Source organism: Grampus griseus, assembly GCF_964374135.1.
Source record: "Grampus griseus genome assembly, chromosome: 1".
Taxonomy (NCBI): domain Eukaryota; kingdom Metazoa; phylum Chordata; class Mammalia; order Artiodactyla; family Delphinidae; genus Grampus; species Grampus griseus.
This window is the reverse complement of record NC_139017.1, coordinates 60,289,453-60,311,500: the sequence shown is the minus strand read 5'-3', so window position 1 is coordinate 60,311,500 and position 22,048 is coordinate 60,289,453. Positions and strand designations below refer to the sequence as shown.

Genomic DNA, 22,048 nt, shown 5'->3' with positions numbered 1-22,048 from the left:
CTTTCGGCAGGCACCTCATCAGGCCTTTCCCGTGTCCTCCCCCATTGTGCACATACTTGCCCCTCTGTGTGCCCGGTTTTTCAGTCTTATTTTGCTCTCCTAGGGCTCTGGCTTGAGGCTGGACGCCCCCCTCTCCCACCCCAAGACCCTGAGCAGAGCAGTCCTTAACCAGCCCTCATTTTTGTGGATGGATTAAGGAAGGAAGGAAGTGAACATTGAGTTCCTGGGGTTCGGGTCGGTTCCCGGGAGAAGTCTATGCTCATTCGTTCACTCATTCATTCATTTTCAATACACCCAGCCCCTCTGATGTGCTGGGCACTGGGAATATAATGATGAATAAGGCTGGTTCTTTGCGCCCAAGCTGCCTGGACCTGGTGGTGGAAAAGGTCCTTTTCCCCAGGGACTTTAAACAAATTCTAATGCTAGTCCCAGCAAGAGATTCAGATCCTTGCCGTTGGGCGTCTTGGGCATTGGTGTATTGGAAAAGTTCCCCAGGTGATTCTAATGTGCAGCCGCAGTTATGAGCCTGTGACACCTGCATCAGGGCAAAACCATGCTCTGTCTAAGGGCCTTGCCCACGGTCCCTGGGCCCTGGTTCTACCCCTTTCCACTGAGTGGCCTTGGCTAAGTCACTTAACTCTCAGTGACTTGGTTTTTTAATTTGTAAAACAGTCATGGTGATGTCTATCCTAGGGAGTTAGTTGTTGGAAAGGGTTCAGTGAGCTAATCGCACCTGGTGAGTGCTCAGTAAACACTTTCTACTGTTGCTAACCATTAACAAAGGTACATTGTGGCTCATAGGAAGGGAGCCTGCCCAGGATGGGGCAGAGGGAAGGGGGAGATGAGAAATGGGAGAATGGGGGATCGAGGGCGCAGGTGAGGATGGCCAGTCTTTCAGGCCAAGAGAGCAGCTTGTGCAGAAGCCTGGAAGCAGAGCTGTGGAGCTGTGCAAGTGGAGCGCGGGAGGTGAGGGGTGGAGTGGGTTAGGGGAGGCTGGGGAGGCTGCCTGTGGTGCGGTTGAACACCCGGGATTTGGGAGTAGGGTAGGGGCAGCCACACGATGACAATCTCTCCCGCCCCAGCCCTGCAGCTGACCAGTGAGAGCAAGACCTTCTGGAGGGTGGAAGAGGAGCTGAGCTGGTCTGAGGCCCTGGAGTGCTGCCGGCAGCACCGCACAGACCTGGCCGACCTGCAGAGCATGAGCGACGGGAGCAACATCAAGACCCTCTATTCCCTTACCAGCAGCACCGCGGCCTGGATCAGCCTCTTCTTCCACGTGCGCCTTGGGGGCCTGAGATGGTCCAGCGGCTCCACCTTCAGCGTGCCAGTGTGGAGCTCGCCGCCGTCTTCGAGGAGGGTCTCTGTGCCACTCTGTATTCAATAGCCATTTTCCCCAGCCTGGGGGCCGCCTCGTGCACTGCTCAGAAGCCCTTCATCTGCTACTACGGTGTGTTCAGAGTCATATTCTGGGCCTGGTCTTCCTCCTAGGGTTTTGCTTCTCAAGAGTAAATGAGAGAGAGAGAGAGTGAGCGAGCCTGGGTCTGGCTCAAGCCTTTCAGAGGATAACTATCAGCTTAACGCTTTTTTGCTACATCCTTCTCTGCCGCCTTAGTTTCTATCTCTTCTGTCCCTCATTCCAAACGCTCCATCAGAGAAGCGGGTGTAAATCAGGGTAGTCAAAAAGTAAAATCTGAAATGTTCCACTATGTCCCCTCCTCCTGCCAATTAAGGATCTGGGGAAAGAGGAAAAAGAAAGGGAGGAAAATGGGAAAGTCAGGTTGGGGATCCATTTGCGTCTGTGCAGAAACCAGAGCAGAGTCCAAGGTCTCTCTCCTCGTTAAAGCGCAGGGTGGCTTTGTCTCGCGGGACTGGGGGAATGTGGAACAGCCACTCTCTGGGAGAACCCCTGCTTTGGGGAGGTATGTGGGTGCCCCTCTGCAGAAAAACCATTTACTCAATGCACCTGGTGCCGGCTGTTGGGGAACAGCCCCCCATCCTTGCCCCCTGGCTGGCTCCTCTCTGCCCAGGCAGCCCATGCCACTGACCCTTGTCTTAAAGGTGCTGAGATCACACGGGGGATGGTTATAGACAGCACGTTCCTGATAAAAAGTGCCAATTTCTGCTTTTCTCTCAGGCACACCCCAACTCCTCAAATAGGGGTATGGGGGACCACCCCGACGTGTCCCCAATTCTCTGCACACCATGCCTGTCACGGGGCCTTGAAATGTAGCCCAGGGTAGCCTAGGTTTGATCTGGCAATGCCCAAGCCAGAAAAGAAATTTTTCCAGGAGTGGTGAGTGTGCCGGGGTGGGGATGGGAGCCCCCTTGAAGGAAGGGCTGCGCGTGCGGGGCTCTCCCTACTCCCCCTGGAGTCTTTGGACTCCACCCAGACGCGTCCTAACTGCATCCACTTCTCTCCAGCTCTGCAGGTCCACACACCAGCACAGCCCTCCGTGGCGTCTGCCCGGCCCACTCCCGTCTGTTCTGTACAGAGTGAACTCTTAAAAATGTAAATCAGACCAGTTTGCTTAAACACATTCAGTAGGTTCCCTTAGCACTTAGAATCACTTCCTTTTTGTAGCCAACCCAGCCCTGCTTGAGACCTTTGGCCTCATCTCCTATTTCTCTCCCTGGCCATACTGGCTGCTTTCCACTCCTCAAACACACGTGGCCCCTTCCCACCTTAGCTCTGCCCGGGGTATTCCTTCCTACCTCTTTGCAAGGCTGGCTCCTTCTCATATTCTCTTCAAGAACAAAGATCTTGCTTGTCTTATACCTGCTATTTTTCCAGGGCCTACGATAGTGTCTGTCACACAGCGGGTGCTCAATAGATATATCTATTTATGGACTACACGTAGATAGGAACAAAGGAGCCTCTCTACCCTGGAGCTACGTTTCTCCTGGCTTCAACTTGGCGGTCCCTGGTGCCCACAGAGCACGCTGGGCAGCCGCACTCCCGCCCCATAACATGTGGCCCGTTTCACAGATCCTGCCCTGGAGCCCCACACCCTCCTGGAACCGGCTCTCAGCCTGACCACCTCTCCAAAGCCAGGTACACACCCAGGGCTCCAGGGCTCCGCCTTCCCTTGCACTTGTCCACCTGGACCAGCTGGCTTCCCCCACCCCTGCCTGGCCCAGGGATCCCCTGGCTTTGCGGGCCCCCAGGCTGACACACAAGCAGAGGCTCAATGCTTTTGTTATTCAGCTGGCCCCGGGGGCGGTGGGGTGGGGAGGGGAGGAGCGGGTTGGGGGGGTGGGGGGAAGGTCTCCAACCAGTCCAGGCTGCATCCCAGTCTTCTGGTGCCCCTACCCTTAGCGGCTTGGGGGTGGGGGGCAAGGGTAGCATTTCTCCGCAGTCCAGGCCCATCCACCTGGTGAGGGGGATAGTACTGCCCTGATATTTTACAAAGCGTTGCTTGGTGTCTGGTTAGAGACACTTCAAAGGAAATTCACTCCTCAGCCTGCTTTGTAAAGTTGGTTTTCTGCTCGTTGTGGAACATGGCGCTGTGGAGTGAAGATAGCACAGGCTTCTGGGGAGGGCGGACCCGCATTTGAATCTCGTCTTGCCACTTAATAAGGCATGAGTTTGGGCAAGTCATCACCTCCCCGAGTCTCCCTTTTCTCCTCCGTAAATGAGGTTAATAACATCTGCGTCTCAGGATTATAGTGAGGATTTTAAAAGATGACGTGTGCGACATGCAAAGCTCAGGGCTGGCGAGGACTAGGTGCTTCAAAAAGGGTAGCTTTAAAAGACCAATTTAGATAGGGAACGTGAGGGAAATAGGCAAATCTTGACGGGGCTTTGGTGAGCAGGCATGTGTCAGAGAGGTTGGGAGGCCCTATTTGAGGATGTGATTCCCAATTTTGCAAACACAGGCGTTTCCTTTAAGGGGCTCTGGAATCAATCCCTCAGGTGGTGCCAAAGCACCTCCTTTCCAAACTTCCCTTGTTTAGAATCACAGATGCTTCTTGTGTGGACAGATGAGACAGGCCTGACCAGGGGCAGGGCAGGCGGGGGCTGGAGGTAGAGGCTGTGAGAGGCTGAGTCTTGGTCTGAGCTCCACCAGAAGTCAGGGCCACTGACCAGCAGGTGTGCCCCTCGCCAGGCTCACCTCTCGTCCCTGGCTCTCCTGATGGTGTGAGCCTGAGACTATCACACACTCCCTCTATCCTGCCTCAGCCGGGAGCCTCCTGAGAGCCCATGCGGCAGGCACAGGCCCTGGAAACCACAAATGAGGCTGATTCCAGACCAGGATCGTCCCATCTCCCTCATCACCTCCCTGCAAAGTTTAACCCTACCATTTAATTGAGTGTTTAATATTTGTATACGTGGTTTCATTTGATCCTTTAAACGAAATACATTTAGGTACTATTATTATCCCTGTTGTACAGATGGAGAAATTGAGGCTTAGACTTGACTTGTAAGGCCATACAGCCAAGAGGAGAGTTCTTAACCCCTGCCTTTCCTAATGAATGGTCTTTCCCCCAGCTGCTGCTATGATAGCTCATTCACCCTCCCAGTCTGGTATTTAGTCTGCCTATAGACTTGTGGGTTTGATCAAACCTAACTCCTGAGGATGGGGAACAAGGGCAGGGCCCAAACCAGGGCTCTGTCCTGGGGGCGATGAGGGCTGAGCAGGCAGAGATCCTGGACCTCAAGCCTGTGGTCTCTACATTCTTTGCCCGCAGCTGAGGTTCAGATTGGCAATCTGAACTTCAAGCAATGTGACCAAGAAAGGAAGTGGCTGGCAGCTGTGAGGTACTGCCGCAGACACCGCACAGACCTGGCTGACCTGCAGACAGTGACTGAGGAGACAGACAAGGAGGCCTTGAAATCCATCACGAGTTAGACTGAGGCCTGGATTGGCCTCTACTTCAGTGCGGCCTCTGGGTCTCTGAGATGCTCCAGTGACGTGGGTGCCAGCGTCCCGACCTGGCTGCAGGTGCCTGAGTTTGGGGCAGGACTATGTGCGGGTCTCCGCAGCTACTGGAGCTTCTCCGCCAGAATTTCTGCAGTGGCCTGCTTTTCCCTGAAACCCTTCATCTGCTTCCATGGTGCGTGACAGTCGTCCCCGCTGCCCCTTGACCCACCAAGGCTAGGCTGGGATGGGAAACGAGTTTTCTTGGCAGCCGGAGGTGGTGAGGATACACCTAAGGAAGTATTTATAGATTCTGAGGGGAGCAAAGTTATTCTGGAACAGGTTTTAATTTAATTTAATGGCTAATTCCATCTAGCCTCAGGGCATTAGCAAGTAGCAACAGCAATTACTTATTGCGCAATAAAGAGGTTAAAAGTGTGGGCTTTGGAATCAGACTTTATCACTTGCTAGAAATAAGATGAGCGGCATCTCTGAGCCTCATTTCCCTCATGTGGAAAAAACAAAATGGTATTGATGACGCACCTCACAAAATGGCTTTGAAGAATGAATGAGAATAAATATAAGGGACCTAGTAAAGACCCTGGCACAGAGTAAGCACCCAAAAGATACTAGCTACTGACACTGTTGTTGTCACCACAGTCACATGGGAACCAGAGGCCCACCTGGTTATTCTGGATCTTGTGTGTGAAACGTCTCCTCAGCAACAGACTTCATCCTGCCTTGTCATTTCCGTCTCTCTTCTCTTTCCTCCCTTCCTTCTTTCCTTCTTGTTTGTATCAGCCTTATTGAGATATAATTCATGTACCTTTAAAATTCACTCTTTTGAGGTGGCCAGTATAGTGAGATTTAGTACATACCCAGGTGGTACAATCATCACTACTATCTAATTTTAAGACATTTGTATCACCCCCAATAAGAGACTCTTTACCCTTTAGCAGTGACCCCCCATTCTCTCACACCCTCAGCCCTGGCAACCACTCATCTACTTTCTGTCTCTGTGGATTTGCCTATTCTTGGCTGTTTTCTTTTTGTATTCTGGATTTGATGAGAATCATGATCCTTATCTGTAAAATAGGAACAATGGTTCCTCCCTTGTGAGGAATAAAGATTGTGAACATACCTGTCCTGTGACAGGGGCCCTCCTGAGTTTGGCTCCTGTGATGGGAGGCTGGTCATCAGTGTCTGGTGGGATCTCTCACAGGCGTGTCGGCTGTGGCAGACCTGGGGGTGCTGTGTCCCCCCTCATCAGCCCTGCCCTCACACTCACTGGTGGTGTTTTCTTGCAGACCCCACCATTGGACACCGGGAGTCAGCAGCCCTCCCTCAGCTCTCCTTCATACCCTCCTCAGAAGTGACCATGGGGACAACGCCCAGGCCAAGTACCCTCCCCTGTTTTCTGCTCTCTATGGGTGCTTTGAGCCTGTTCTTGGCTGGATTCTGGGGTCTCCAGGGCCTAGGAAGTGGAGAGGGTAGCCTGGATGCAGCAGCACAGGGTGGGTCCCATGGGATCCTCCCCAAAGGGCCAGGGAGGGGCCAGGAAAGAGGTGAACCAACGGGGTGGCGACCATGGGCCACTTATGGAGAGGGATTTCCCTGGGTCCCCCCCTCTGCTGGGCCGGCTGGGGTTTGGAGGAGGAGGACTCGGTCACCATCAACCTTCTTCCTTGAACTGGACCATTGGACTTGCAGCTCCCGGGCCAGGGGACCCAAGAGAGGTTGTGCAGTCTCTCAGGTGAGGTGATGAGGGCCTGGCCTGGGAGACAGACGGGAAGACGCCCTCACTGCCCAGCTGAGCAGTACTTCTGAGGAAAAATCATCAGAGAGGCCTCTGAGGTTCAGCATCCAGAGAGGGAAGTGCAATAGTGGGCCAAATCCCTTTCAATTTGGGGCTTTTCTGGGAGGAGAGAAGATGAGAGATGAGTTGTGGGGACATGGCTGGGAATGACAGTGACAGTGTTCCTTCAGCATCTTTAAATTCCTGAAACATCTTCACAGCTATTGCCTCCTTTTGCTTCCCATGAGGTCTGAAGCAAACTAGGATAACTGAGGGCAGAAATCACTGTTCTCCTGGCATCTTTACAGATTCCTACATCTGACAATGGTATTACTGCCTTTTTGAGAACACAGAGAAGTTAGGGGGCTTGCTCATAGTTGCACAGAGCTTTATTCATTCCTGGGACACAAGGAAAAGGCAGGGCCTGTTCCGAAGGAGCTGACAGCCAACTGGGAAGAGGGCTCCTGACAGGCAGTGTTGCTTGTGTAGTCACAGGCATGGTGGGGACACAGAGAAGGGGATTGTCCCCGCTCCTGTAATTAAACGAGGATTTCCTGGAGGAGGTGATTTCGAAGTTAACTTGCAGAGGGAGTGGAGGGGGTCGGGGTGCGTAGCGCTGAGCGGGGAGGCCGGGGTCCTGCAGGGGTGGGGTCCCTGTGAGCTGCTAAGGAACGCAGCCCTCCCCCTGGAGGCAACAGATTAGGTTGAGAAGAGGCGGAAGAGCCTGTCTTCTGCTTCCCATCGAGGTCTCACCTGGCCCAGGCCGCACCTGGCGGGGTCAGAAGGCCCTCCTTGCTTCGCCCTGTCTGCGATGGGTGTGCAGGGCCGGGCGCGGAAAAACCGCGCGCCGCGCACCGCGGTCCCCCCACCCCCACCCCGCATCCCCTCCCCGGCCGCTCGGCGCAGCGGGCCCCACGGAAGCCTTCTCTCTGGCGTAGGGGCCAGCGCCGGCCCCGCGCAGGGTCCGGCTGAGGCGGCGCGGCTCCCGCAGCTAGTCAGCCCGGAGCCCGCCGAGCTCGGCCCCCGCCCCCGCGCCCCCCGGGCCTCCTCCTCCGCGGGCCCTGAGGCGCCAGAGACCCAAGGGACGGCGGCGCCGAGCCCTCCGACCCACCTCGAGATCCCTGGGTACGGCCCTGTCCGCGACGGTGGGCCCTCGACCCCGCCGGTCACCGCCCAGAATACGTCCTTCGGCCCCGTGCCCCCGGCCTCCGCGCCGACCCCAGCCTCGAGCTCCGCGCTCCTGGGGAGCCCCTCTGTCCCCCAGGAAGTGACCGAGACCCCTCTGGCCTCCGCCTCGAGCCCTGCTCCTGACCCCGCGCCCCCGGAGGACCCCGTGACCCAGGGCGGGCCCGGGACGCCGCGGGGGGCGCAGCGGGCCCCTCGCCCGGCTCCACCTGCGGGGCCTTGGCTCAGCCGGGGATGGCGGCGCCCCCCGGGTCTGCCACGTCCAGCCGGTCCCGCAGCGCCGAGCTTCTGGGTACGGAAGAGAGCACCTCGGAGCCTTCCGGCTCAGGGAGCTCGGCTGGGCCTCAGAGAACAACGGCGCGCCAGGACGCGGTAGCTCCGAGCCAGGCCGCACGCCCGAGACCGCTGGCAGCCGGCCAGAGCCTGAGACAGGTGCCCGCCCACTCGCGTCGCTGGGGGTTGGGGACACAGCCCTGGCGCCTGGGTCTTCCTTTGGGGAGACCAAGCCCTAGTTTCCATTACCCGGCCACAAGTCAGGGAGGTTGAGGGGGTGAGGGTATGTGCTGGGCCACATCTCCCGGCCCCAGGTGCATTCCAGATCACTCCATGGGGGATCCTAGAGCCAGTTCACCCCCTCATCCTCCCCCTACATAATAATTTAGGGTGGGGCGATCTAGGGGAGAAAAACCTATCTTTGGCTAGAGGAGTCTTTCAGTCAAGGGTTGGAATGCTGGGTCTTCTACTTACCGTGTGGTCTTAGGCAAACTTCCTAACCTCTCCGAACTTCATTTTTCTCATTTTTTTTTTTTTCTTTTTTTTTTTTAGTGGTGCGCGGGCCTCTCACTGTTGTGGCCTCTCCCGTTGCGGAGCACAAGCTCCGGACGCGCAGGTTCAGCGGCCATGGCTCATGGGCCCAGCCGCTCCGCGGCGTGTGGGATCCTCCCGGATCGGGGCACGAACCCACGTCCCCTGCATCATTTTTCTCATTTTTAAAGTGAAGAGAAACACCAAATGTCAAGAGTTATCTTTCAGTGCCTGGCATCAATGAATGGTAGTTATTACTATTCTAGTCTCAATTCAGTAGTGAAATGTTTAGTAATTCAGTCTCCCATCTGTCCTTACCTTATTCAATAGACAAGGTTGGCCTCAGTCTCATTTTATTAATTACAAATGATTATGAATGATCACAATTATGAATTATTAAGGTTGTGAAATCTCACAGGGCAGGGGCTGTTTTGTTTTATGCCTCTTTATATCTTTCCCAGGCCTAGAATAGTGTTTTGCACACTGGTAGATGATTTAATTCAACAATCATTTCCTGAGTACCTGTTTTGAACAAGGCAGTGGATACCAAGATGAGCAGGACCTGCTTCCTGTCTTTAAAAGAGCTTAGTCTAATAGGGGCTAATAGAGACAACCAGGACAGTTTAATTAGTGCTGCCGCAGAAGGGTGAACCAAGAGGCTTGCCAAGAAAATGACTCATTTATTCTGCCTGGAAAGGTGGTGGTAATTGGACAAAAGGTAATGGAGGATTTCATCAGGCAGCAAAGGCTAGAAGGTTCTTCCTGGCAGAGGGAACAGCATGGGCAAAGATAGGTAGATGTGGAAATGTGTGGTTTGGGAAAGACAAGCAGTCTGATGTGACTGGAGTGTCGGTCACATATTCGGGAAGGAAGCGGCAAGTGATGAGGGGAAAGAGGTAGACTGAGGCCAAATTCTGAAGGACTGGATCCTGCAGTCAGCACAGCCATCAGAGGTTTTTAGCAAGTGAGCAAAATGGTCAGCTCTGTAGTCAATAGAAGCAAGGTGGTTTTAATGACATGGGGCAATGCCTGTATCAGGATGCTAAAGGAAAACATGATTCAACATTATACATATAACACAGTCACAATAATGTTGAAAGGAAACATCAACCTATACTTGGGAAAAGAAGATTGTAAAGAAATGTGTGAAAATGTTAACAATGGTTAAATTCAGGCAAAAAGAATATGAGTGTTTCCTCCTTTCTGTGCTTCTGCATTTTACAAACTTATTTATTTCACTGAAGAAATGTACAATGCTTTGGGTGGAGTAAGAAGAGGGCATTTTGGAGAGAAGACACAGGAAGTGTATGTGTGGGGAAAGACTTGCACTGTCCGGGAGAGTGGAACCGAGGCCAGATCTGGAGCAGTGGAGCAAGGAGGGACATGAGGGAACTGATTTTACATCGTTTGCAAGTGACATTAATTGAAGAAATATAAATACAAACACATTTTAAAAAATGCTCAGCTTTGTTCATTGAATCATAGCAGTGCAAATTAAAAGCAAGATGCATTAAAAAGTTCTTTGTTTTAACTTAGCAGTTTGGCAAAGATCTGGGGTGATAATGCTGATAAGAATGTGAGAAAATCAGCACTGTCAGACACTGGATAGCACAGTAAACTTGTGCTACCATTCTTGCAATGCCTGTTAGTTCCGAAATGTGCATACTCTTTCATACAGAAATTCTGCCCTTGGAAATTTATTAAGGAAATAATAGTACAAGGTGCACATACACATATATACGTGTCCTCCACACACAGGTTGTTTGTTGCAGCATTGTTTATTACAGTGAAAAACTGGAGGCAATCTAATGTCCATTGAAAGCAGATTGATTAAATAAGTTACGGTACATTCAGTGAAATACTATGCAGCCTTTAAAGAGAATAAGGTAGATCTCTACGCATTCAAATTAAAAAATTCAAGTGTGTGAAAGATATTCTATAGCAAACTGTTAATAGTGGTTGTCCCTGGGTCAGGGGAGGGGATACTTCTGCTTAAATATTTTACAGTAATATACCACAAGAACAATATGGTTCAAATATTCCATATTAAAAAAAAAAAAAGACATCTGCAAGGCACTGACAGGACTTTGGTGACTGAACGTGACAGCAAGTGAGAGGGAGTAAGGGAGCAGCTGGAGAGCCTCAGTAGACGGGCACCATAAAGGGGGTGAGAAGGCTGCTGGGGGAGGCTGAGCTTGGTTTTGGAATACGTACTTTGAGTTTGAGGTGCTACCCCTTGATGGAGAGGTTGGGGGTTCCTGGGTGCCATGGTGGGGGCCCTGTGTAGCTAGCAGACTACATAAGGGCACTGGGCCTCTTGGGGTAGGAACTGCTGAAAATAAACACTCACTCCTGAGGAGATATCTTATAATATTGCTAAGCCCCACAAATCCTGGTATCAGAGACACTTTATGAGAGATGATGCTGTAGCTACCGGGTACATGAGCCTATGGAGGTAAGTGAAGGATTGGCAGGGACTGAGCGTCCCACCCCGGATGGTTTCTGCAGGATGGTGGCTGCCCGTGCCTGTCTTCTAGCTCAGGGGCAGTCACCAATCTCAGACCACCTTGCTTCTGGCTGTATTTGCAATAACTCCTTTATTTTCCCCTCTTGTAGCTGTGACCAGTGAAAGGAGTGGCACTGATATAACAGATGCAGCTATTGCCACTCAGGCCCAACATTTGAGCTCATCTAATCACCCAGATTCTAAAGAAAACACTCTAGCATCAAAACCAGGTAACTGCTTCTGGTTACCAAGTTCCCACTCTTAACAACCAGGCAGTTAAATCTGGACAGCCACTCCTTAGCATAGGGTGCTCAAGACCTTTTTGTGAAAGACAGCCTGAAATGGGAAGGGAACAAGGATGAGGATCCTAGAGTTGGTTAGCTCCCTGGCGATTGTGAAAGCTCCGGGGGCATGTTTCCTTCCTTCAGAATCTCCTCTTTCTCATATGCAAAAGGGACGTAGTAAAAACGACCCTGCCTACATCACAGGGTTGTTTCAAGTACCCAATGAGATAATTATGCAAAGGTACTTTATAAACTATAAAATGCTGTACAGATATAGAGTAGTCCTATTATGAGGCTGTAGTTCCTGTGATTACAGCGTTCATGGCCAAAGGCTGAGCCTGTTTATAGTCTCAGAGAACTTACGAGTTTTCTGTGGTACAGTTGGCCTTTACAAATGTGGGTCCAGGGGAGAGGTGAATATTTCCAGCATGGTGTGGGACATTTACTCAACAGATTTATTAAAAGGAAGAAGCAAGAATTCCCTGGCAGTCCAGGGATCGATCCCTGGTTGGGGAACTAAGATCCTGCAAGCTGCGTGGCATGCCAAAAAAAAAAAAAAAAAAAAAAAAAAAAGAAAAGAAAAGAAAAGGAAGAAGGAAAATACTGAGGAGAAAATAATTGCCTGAGGGTGGCCAGGATATGGGAGGAGAGCAGTGGTTACTCCACTCATGAGACTCTTTCCTGTCAGCCACTAGCTGGTTGTGGCTGAGCATTTTTCTGTCCAGCAGTTTCTTCTTTCTTTTTGAAATCCTAAATCACCATGTAGCATCTATGGTGTCCAGGGGACACTCCCGACTGCCAAGAACTTGAAGTTTTCAAATGGCTACGAGATAATCTCCTCTGAGCCAGGTAGTACTTCCTTTTTCAGGGCAACTCTTTGGAATCCTGAAAGCAGATTTTCTTATCCCAGTTCTGATGCACCCAGAAGACATGAAAGACCAATTCTTGAGTGAGGTGAGACTTCTCTGTCCTCTAATTTTGATCAGTCAGGTGACTTGACAATGCAAAGCGATACTGTCAAAGCCAATACAGGAAGAGAAAAAGCTTTGGAAAATTAGCTCATCTGTTCCCATTGTCACCATCCTGGCTCATGGTGACAGGTTGGTGTATGTGCTCAGATCTTTTCTTACTCTCTCCATTTTTCCTGAGCTCTTAAAAAAATCAATACAGCATAGTCAGAAGGACCTAAGTTTGGGTCTTGGCTTTGAGCTTATTAGTTGTGTGACCTTGAGCAAGTAACTTAATCTTTCTGAGCCTCAGTTTCCTCATGAATTAGGAACAACAGTACCTAACTCATATCGCTGGTATTATGACAAAATGAAATATTCCATAAAAAGTGCTTAGCAAATTGGCACATTGGAAGTGCTCAATATATATTAGCTATTATTATTATCTTATTATTATTCTGAATATACATTTGTTCCAGGCTTTTTTTCCCCTCGTTTTTTTTTTTTCCCCTCTTGTTTTTTTTAAAGTATTGTGAGATGAGAGATTGTGAAGAGGAAGAATTATTCCTAAATATTGTGACAAAAGCCTCAAGCTGATTTTTGAATATGACCTAAAGGCACATTTTTCAGTGATATCAGATTATAATCATAAGATGTCAGAGCTAGAGAGTTCCTCATAGCCCATCTAGCCAAAACCATAATTTTACAGACAAGGAAACTGATTGGCGTTAATCTGGTAGCTTATTGCAATTTACTCATAGGCCAAAGAAATAGCACCCAGGCAATTCATTCTAAAATCTCACAAACTGAAGTCTCTAGGAAGAACAGGTGTGTGTGTGTGTGTGTGTGTGTGTGTGTGTGTGTGTGTGTGTGTGTGTGTGTGTGTGTGTGTGCGCGCGCGCCCGTCCGCATGCATGCACAAATGCCTGCCAGGTAGCGGGGAGGGAACTGGAGAGCTTTCGGTGCATTTTGCTGTTGAAGAGCAAGTGCAAATGATGCAATTTGGCATCTGATAAATTTTTTAGTAAAAGTTCAAGTAATAAGACTGCAGTGCTGAGTATTAAGTCTACAAAAGTCAAGAACCGTTTTTTTTTTGGCAGGGGTGGGTTACCAAACCAGAAACCATCTACCTTTTATTTTAAATTAAAACCAATAATAGGAAAATTGGGGTCAAGATGGGGAGTTCCAGCTTCTGGTCACTTTTGTTGGAATATAGCTATCTCATATTAATGGAGAGGATTTCTACCTCACAGATATAAAGGATGGAATTGGTGGGGACAAGGTAGAGTATATTATCAGCTTTAGTAGCATTTACTGATAAAATTTGAAATAGGAGGCAAACAAAACACCTATAGCCAACTTATCCCAGTTCCATGGATGGGAACAGAGAAAACATTGTAACAGACACTCACACAGTGCTCAGAGAGAGATATGGACTAGTGGTTGTTAACCCTATCTGAACTTAGAATCCTGTGGGGAAGGTTAAAAAAAAAAAAAAAAAAAAAAAAAAAAGCCTGGCCCAATCCTTAGAGAGATACTATTTAATTGTTCAATGGTGGGTCTAAAGGGGCATCTCTACTCTGATTTTTTCAAGATCCCAAGTGATTTTGATGAACAGTCAAGACTGAGAATCCCTGATTGTCATTTGTTTTAGTCTCCTTTGTCATTAAACATTTTTTGTGTGCTGGGGGTGGTGGTGGTGACCTAACAAACTTGATTTCTGTACTTTCCTATTGGTGAAGGTGCTAACGACAAAAGGCAGGTAGCTGCAGGGAGGCTAAGAAAAATAAAGGGTATGGCTGGACATAAAGGGTGGACAGTTAAGGGCTAAGATGACTAGGAGGTTACAAGATAGCATCAACAACAGTTTCTCTCTTTTTGATGTTTCAGATCCAAGAAGTCTTAAAGCTTACATTAGGTCATGAGCAATTCAGATTGAAATGGGTTGGCTTTGAAGTAAACAAAAAATAGCACACGTCTACTGTGACCTGGAGTCTCCTCACACAATTTTCTCTGGATTTTGAGTGAATTTTAGTTTTTTAATTCATAGTAAAACAGAAGTAGAAGTCACTAGATATGTGAAGAGGCTAACTGGTGGAATTTCAGACCTATACTTAGCCTGTAAGAAAACTACTTATGGGACCTGCATCCTGGGGTTTTAAAGGATGAAGGAAAGCAGAAGATGGGGGTATTTGGAAATAACCTCGAGAATTACAAGCAAACAAGAACAAAAAACCCCAACTAGACAACAAAAATCCTGAAACAAACCACATTAATCTATTGGGGAATTAAGAGAGGATAGTACTGGTCTGGAGAGCTGAGTGGGGCCATACTTTCAATACAGTGGAGGACATTTTCTTCACCAGTCACAAGCTAGTAAAGAGATTTCCAACTCTCCAGAATGACGAGCTCTCTAAGGGTGTTATTACAATACAGTATGTGTTAATGCTAGCTCTTTGTCCTACAGCTAAATACTTTTACCTGTAAATTGGGAAATTCTAAGACGCATTGTTCTTAATGTTAAAATATACCTTCAGAATAATGTTCCTGCATACATTTTGTTTCTGGTTTTTCTCCAAGTGTCCTAATCACCCAGATAACATGCTAGAAGTTAAACAGTAATATGTCAAATACAGTAGCAACTTTAGTCTGAAATGTTTAAAGTTAAAGTTTATTTGTATTCTTTGTAGGAATATCAATAAAAGACCTCAAACGTATCTATATCTGTACATGTACAAGAACCGTCAAAAATTATTCACAGAACAAAAATAAATCTTCTTTTAGAACAAACCCAGGTAATGAAATGCAGATATGGATCTCACATATGGAACAATCTAAGTGCCACTAGCACAAAAATATGGCTTTAAAAATAAAATAAAATCTTGGGTTTTGTTTTTCTAATGTGTATTTCTCTTTCTTGAAATAAAAAATAAATTATTTAGAGCTATCATTGTAAAATAGTCATGTGTATTAACACACTCTTATTAAGGCCCTGGAGATGAAAAACAAAATCAAATTTAGAAGTTCCTCACAGGTGTGATTCAGGTTAATGGGCTGCTGTCTGCTTTGAGTTAATTTTAATGTAACTAGGAAATGTCTAAGCACCAGTCAAAATTTAACCTGTACTATTTATTTCAAATTTTCTGCAGGATAGTGGTCAATTAGTATTTAACCTTTTGGTGAACAGGGAATTGAATTTTTTCCCTTGGGAGTTTAGAAGTGACATAAATATGATAGTTATTCTTAAATATTTGTAGCCCCACACAGATGATCGAGGCCCCTAAAACACAGCTTCTGTGGAAATCTTTCTACAACAGATATATCTGGTTTTAAATCCCAAACTAAAACATTTCCTAGGGAAAAACAAGGGCACTGAAAAATAAGAACTGAATAGGAAATTAAAATGCATGCTGAAATCTGGACACAAACGACCACTTGGCTTTCCTTGGGTGGCTCATCGCCAAGCCTTGCTGGGTTGGTTCCTCAAACACCTGAGGATTAACTGATCAGGAACCAAAGCTATTTCTTTCTGTATCCTACTGCCGCATCAGTGATATTCAACTTTCTTTCTGTGACTCCCCAAGGTATCAATAATGATATCTAGGGTTCTTGAGACAATGTCAAGCCAAATTTCAAGTCACTTTAACTTATATATACATATAACACATATGGTACATTTTAAAGAGGAAAGAACCACTGTCATAAAATCTAACAAAGGAGAGCATAAAATCTAAAAAATCTCAAGGAAGTTTGGGAATCACTGCTCTATAAGATGGATTAACATTCAGAAAAAGGAAGCCCTAGGAATCGTGTGTTTTGTGTGGGTACCCACATGTTGTCTACAGAAATGGCCTTTCTATATATCTACGTATTTCGAGATTGGGCAAAGGATATAAATCCTCCTGTTGCCTTGAACCATTGGGCTATGGAGAAGGCTGCTGTGCATTAGTCCCCTTTTGGATCATGTATCTTCCTCAGGTTCTTTCACTCCTCATAAGATATTTATTCTGTCTCATGCAAATTTCATCACTTTTGTCCTTCCTAAACTCAAGAGCATTCCTAACTGGGTCATGACAGAATGCTTCTAGAACTAATAACAATCACTCAGACACAAAAAGGGATTCTATTTAAAAATTCAACACCCCAACATATCTTGCTTTTAAACAAACTGGCAAAATAGGTCCCTTCCATTGACATATTGATAAAAACAAAGTATCCCAAATTCTTGGCCCTCAGGTAAGGGGTGGGAAGGCAACCATTTACTGTTGAAGCGAGCAGGAGACTTCACTATCAGACTTGAAAAAGGGAAGGGGAATGGAGAAGAAAGCCCTTTTGGTTTTCCATAATCTGTAGACGGTGACCCCCCCCCCCCCAAAAAAAAAGGTGAAAACACAGGGAAGGTATGGTGTGGGCTCCAGAGCTGCTGAGTCAGGCCCAGTGACAAGCCTAGTCTGGTGTCAACTCTAGTCAGGGTCACATGGGCCTTAGGTAAATCCCAAGGAGGGTTCCTTCCCCAAGTTCAGTCCCACAACCAGCCTTCTCAGAAACTCCAAACTGGACGTAACTGGAACTAAACCTAGATGGAAGGCAGAACAAATTGTAATCAAACTCACTTGATGGCAACTGTCTTGCTCTGGAGCTTCCAAAAAGGAACTGCTCTCAACCCAGTGTGCCTCTGAGGACAGAGTGAGAAACGAGGGTCGCTAGAGCTACAGATCCATAAATAAACTAAGATCTAAAAAGCTTTACTTTTAAAGTCAAGTTAATTCTCAAGGGCATACAGCAGTCGTAGACAGGAAATCCTACTTTTTCTTTCACTGTGCAACACCATTACAGGGAAAGGGAAAGGTAGAAGCAGACTAGAGAAAGCTAATTCTGACCAACTCAATGCCAAGTGAAAGGGCAAAGTTTTACCCTTTTTTTTACCATTTTACCACATTTCCCTTACAACAGACTGCCCTGGACCCCAACAGTATCTTGGTGATAGTGCCTGGATCATAGTAAGTGCTCAAGTGTTTGTCATTGTTACCTAGTTATAATCTCCCCTCCTTCATGGCTTGTATTGCAGAGACTCAGGTAATGTGATGACTTGAAGGAAATGTTACTCCTTTTTGCTGCTTTGGCTCAGAAAGCTTATTGCTCCAGTGAAAATAAAATGGAAATATAAAGCTTTTTTCCTAAATCCTACCAACATTGTCCTTGTTAATGGCCAAATCTGGTTGTCATCTGGACAAGCATTTTGCAAGCACTTCACGGGAATTCCAAATTCCATTCAGCCTTGGTCTATGCTGCACCCCACCATGTGGTGACATGTTGGGTGTCAGAAGGAGTGCAAGACATGCTATCATAATCCACCCACTTCTCTTCAACCATACACCTCCTCCCAGCAAGAGAGGTATGCACTTATCTGGGCTGAAGAAAAGCCAATTAAGCAATACCTCCATAAAAATTATCAGCTGTTGCTGACTTTTTCCATACTAAAAAAAAAATCTTTCAGAATAAGTTCTATAGACTGCAGCATTCTCTAAAGAAATACTCAGAAAAATATTCGGACAGGAATAGGTTCAAAGGATAATCTAAAATTTAACATCTGGCAACTACACTGAACTCCTAGCTTACCTCTAATTTTATTATTTGTTTACTCTTTTCTCTTCATTCAAGATAACCTGATAATAGAGGGCTGCATAATCTATCCAAACATTTTGGGCATCTAATCTTCCAAAGTAGGCAGCCCTCTAAGAAGCTGCCATAATGCTGACAAGATGTACTGCATCCATCAAAAACATATTTGATTTTGTGTCCTCCAACCCTCCAATATAGTTTATCAGTCCTCTGTCATCCGTAAACACCACCTGAGAGCTTTCAAACCTCCGTGTAAGACATCACCCATGTTACATACTTAAGGCCACTGAAACTGACCATTCTTTTACCAGGTTTTCTGAAGACTTTTATAAAGAATGGCTAGAGCTGAAAATAGCCACAAACAAGAACGGACCTATGTTTACATACCCTCTCCCCAAACACGAAGCACTACTTCAGAATTGGTGATGTTTCTTTCCTATTAAAATAAGTCATTTGGCCACAGTGTGCCCTCAGCTTGGAGGGAAGAGAGAAGAATTTGTAAAATAATGATCACGGGTCGAGAAAATGCACAAGTGCCAATACATGTGGGCATGAAGTCTGCAGATCAGATAAGCACACTGGGCAGCTCCTGATTTAGATCTCTGACTGGCAGAAACAGGAGTGTTACGAAGGGGAAATGTTTTAAAAGGTTGTGGGCTGGGGACCATGGTGAGGTTGCTGAGATGCAAGGCCCAACACAAAGACCCACCTGAGGGCAGTGCTTAAGAGGTCAGAATGCAAGCCTGGGGGTGCGGTGGGAATGGAGGTTTGGTGTCTCTATCGGGGCTTCACCCAAAAGGGGACACAATAAATGTTCTCTCGTCTCCTTATAAGTATTCTGCTATGTGGAAACACTCACTCCAGGTCTATGGCTTCCTCAGGTGTTTTTTTTTTCCCCCTCCTTTCTCCTTTTCCTTCTTAAAAAAAAATTCCTTAAGGTTTATAATTTCAACTAAACATCATTAACTTACTTGAGAAATGTTGTTGCTTTCTCAATATAAACAATTGCTTAGATCTTGCTTAAAGAGATTCTAACCCCTTTAAACATTATATCCAACAGCATAGAAGGCAGGAACTTTTCCTATTTGTGCAGTTATATGTACATATGTGTGAGTATATGTGTATATATACTTGTAAATATAATATCTGTTTAACTTGTAACATTCCATACTTCTGATAATCAAGGTTGCATTCAAGATGACATTTCACACCTCTGGAAAAAAGGAAGTAACTTAGCTTCCATGACTGCTTCTGTCCTACAATAAATCTGTCCTACAATAAAGCCAACGATGACAGCTAGTGAAACTGGGTTATTATTGCCAAATCTACAAAGAGCAAGGGAATAACCGCTGGAATGTGCTGTCCTCCCACTTTTAGTATTTTATTTTTCATTAAGAGTAATCATGACTTTTAAGAGAGCAATGCTTCAGATTTGGATTTCTTTTCCAAATTTTACTGAGGGGATTAGAGGAAGAAGCAATTTAAAAGTTAAAGACTGAGATAAAATTACCCTGCCCAGAGATCTGCTAGTACACTGGGTAAAATCTTTATCCCAAACCAAAATTATAACTTACAAATAGAAAAAAATTTTTGATAGGAAATATTCAGAGATTGCTGCCATGGTATGGTATGGTTAGCCCTTTTCTGTATGGAAGAAAGGGTGTTTATTTCGGATGGCTTATGGACAGCATATTTGAATAACCTCTCCAGGGGAGAGTAAACCCTGTTGGTGATGACTGCTCCCACCATGGGGGAGGAAAGGGCAAGTGGGTGTGAAGATGCAGATGGTTTATAGAGACACAAATATTTATAGTTTTGTAAACTCTGAAGAGGAAGAAGAACACCCTTTATTACAGCTGGCGTAAAAAAAAAAAGCCCCCTATCTAAAATGGAAAATTCCCGTCTGCTACAGACAGAAGGAAATAAACAGCAACAGGAGTTCAATAGAAATCACTCCGAAAGTCCAGTTTTGATACAACAGCTCTTATCTGTGTCCTCTGGAACAGTGTATCCCCAAATCAGATAGCTGTCCATCCAGAACCAGTCTTCGTTGCTCAATGGGATAAACTGTTTTGTTTGGATCTCGGTATTTGCATGTTTTCCTAAAGGACAAGGGAACCAGAGTGGGGTTTTTAAACTGGCAGAGGAATCCCTGAAAAACTCATTCTGACAATGTCCTACTGCGGTCTGTGTGCTCTATCAGACAGACACGTGGTCTCTACCAGGTGAGCCGCCAGGCTCATCTCTCATTCACATGTACCTCCTACTTTGCCTCCTCTAACAACTGCAGTGCTTTCAACAAGAGGACAACAATAATAAAAATAGCAATAATTAAAAAGGTAATCTACATTATTAACTTCCTTTGGGTATATTACAGTGGTATTTTCTGTACATGGCCCAGAACTAAGTTCCCTATGTACACAGAGCCGGGGGGGTGGGGAGGAAGCGTCGACCTTGGAAGTCTTAGCCTTATGCCCTGAAAGACAAGGTTCCTTTCTTCATTGGAGAGTTGCTCGCCACCCTGCTGTTCTGAAGTAGCAACATTCTGTAAACCTGGTGGGGCTGGGGAGAGGGCTGGGGACAGGAGAGCGGGGGCATTTCCTTCTGTCTCCTCCCACAGTCTGTCTATTCACAAAGCCCATCAGCAGCTGCTGTTTTTGAATTCACCATTCTCCGTGATGGAAAGCTTGGTGGGGTTGGTGGGGGAGATGCCATTGCGGACCTGCATGCTGTACCGCTCCTTCACTTGGGTCAGCGCGCTCATCAGTCTGGTGTTGGCCGAATCCAGCGACACGATCCGTTTTTCCTACAACACACCAATCATGGCTTTATTCTGGCTCCATGCAGGCAACTACACCATAATATTCTATTGAATGACTGTTCTAATGCTTTCTATCAAACAGCAGTACACATGATGCTTCCCAGACAAATGGAACGTCTCTGCCTCTTTCTGCACCCTAGTCAGGCCAGCTTCCCCTGAGCCCAACGGGTCTGTGTTTATTTTCTCTCTTTTTTCCTTTCAGCATTAGCAGGATTTGTTATTAATCATCCCTTGGGACCCTAGGACATCATGTAAAAATGACACCATGTGTTACGTCAGACTATGAAACAGAGGTGTCAAGCTGCCTTGCTGTATTAAGTACTTTGGGTCAAAACTAAAACATGGGAATTAGGTGGCAAAGAAAGAAGCACCAGAGGTTTCATTTCACAGAGGAGAAGTGCATGTGATCTATGGGTTCTTAGACCCCGAAGGGGCACATCAGTCACATTTGGAAAGAATTCACATGGTGCTCAAAACTGAAACAATACATGGTGGCAGTTTATAGTCACCAACAAAGTGAGGATGCAACAGCAAGAGGGGGAGAAGCAGCCAAAAGCTCAGACCAAGGAGTTATTTGAATATGGGAAGGGAGATGTGGCCAAAGGGGGATGCCAGAAACATAACACATGAAAACAAACAGAGAACACAAGCTCCTAGACTCATTCCAGCTCAGAGGTACTCCAGGAAAGCTACCCAATAAGGAGACTGCTTTCATTTTACTTTTGAATCTTGGGGGGGGTGGGGGGGAAAGGCTTAGAACAAATATTTTGGAACCAAAGACTGTTGAATACACAAAAAAAAACCAAGAGAAAAAAGAGGGAAAAAATGGCAATCTAGAGAAAAGTAGGCTCATCTAAATTAAACAAAAATAAAAATCATCCCATCAAAATATTATCAGTCTCACAAAGACTAGGAGAGAAATCCTAATCTTAGCTTCACCAGCTAGGTAAATCATCCTAGAACCTTTCCTACATGAAGTTGCCATTTTTTAGAAAACAAGTTAACGCTGAGAAGGACAGTCTTTACCTACATCTATGATATCAAAAAAAAAAAGAAAACAAAAGCATGTGAGGAACAATCCTTAAAGCCAAAAAGAGCTTTTCTACCCAGGGAGTGTTTTAATTCACTCAGGGAAAAGCATGGTAAGGATAGTCATGGTCAGGTTCAGAGAGTACATACAAGGGCTGAGGGTTAGATGCTATTCCTTGCTGTTACAGCATAGCTC

The 22,048-nt window shown here is 46.6% G+C and overlaps 2 protein-coding genes across 3 annotated transcripts in view; one reads left to right on the top strand and one right to left on the bottom strand.

Annotated features, from left to right (window-relative positions):
* Positions 1-1,060: 1,060 nt before the first annotated feature.
* Positions 1,061-14,351, top strand: CLEC20A (C-type lectin domain containing 20A; the record flags this gene model as incomplete). Its single annotated transcript, XM_082655629.1, is given in 9 exon segments — positions 1,061-1,343; positions 1,346-1,447; positions 2,987-3,052; positions 4,690-4,847; positions 4,851-5,055; positions 7,401-8,131; positions 11,181-11,379; positions 12,302-12,387; positions 14,271-14,351. Coding segments are annotated over 9 exon segments (1,911 nt in total).
* A 717-nt stretch (positions 14,352-15,068) lies between these two features.
* Positions 15,069-22,048, bottom strand: part of RASAL2 (RAS protein activator like 2) — a gene marked incomplete at its 5' end in the record, with an annotated part of 384,612 nt that continues 377,632 nt past the window's right edge. For both annotated transcript variants that reach the window (XM_082663871.1, XM_082663872.1), the window contains one exon: positions 15,069-20,808. In XM_082663871.1, the coding sequence (XP_082519997.1) occupies positions 20,644-20,808 (165 nt within the window). In that variant the 3' untranslated portion in view covers positions 15,069-20,643. The remainder of the gene's footprint in view (positions 20,809-22,048) is intronic.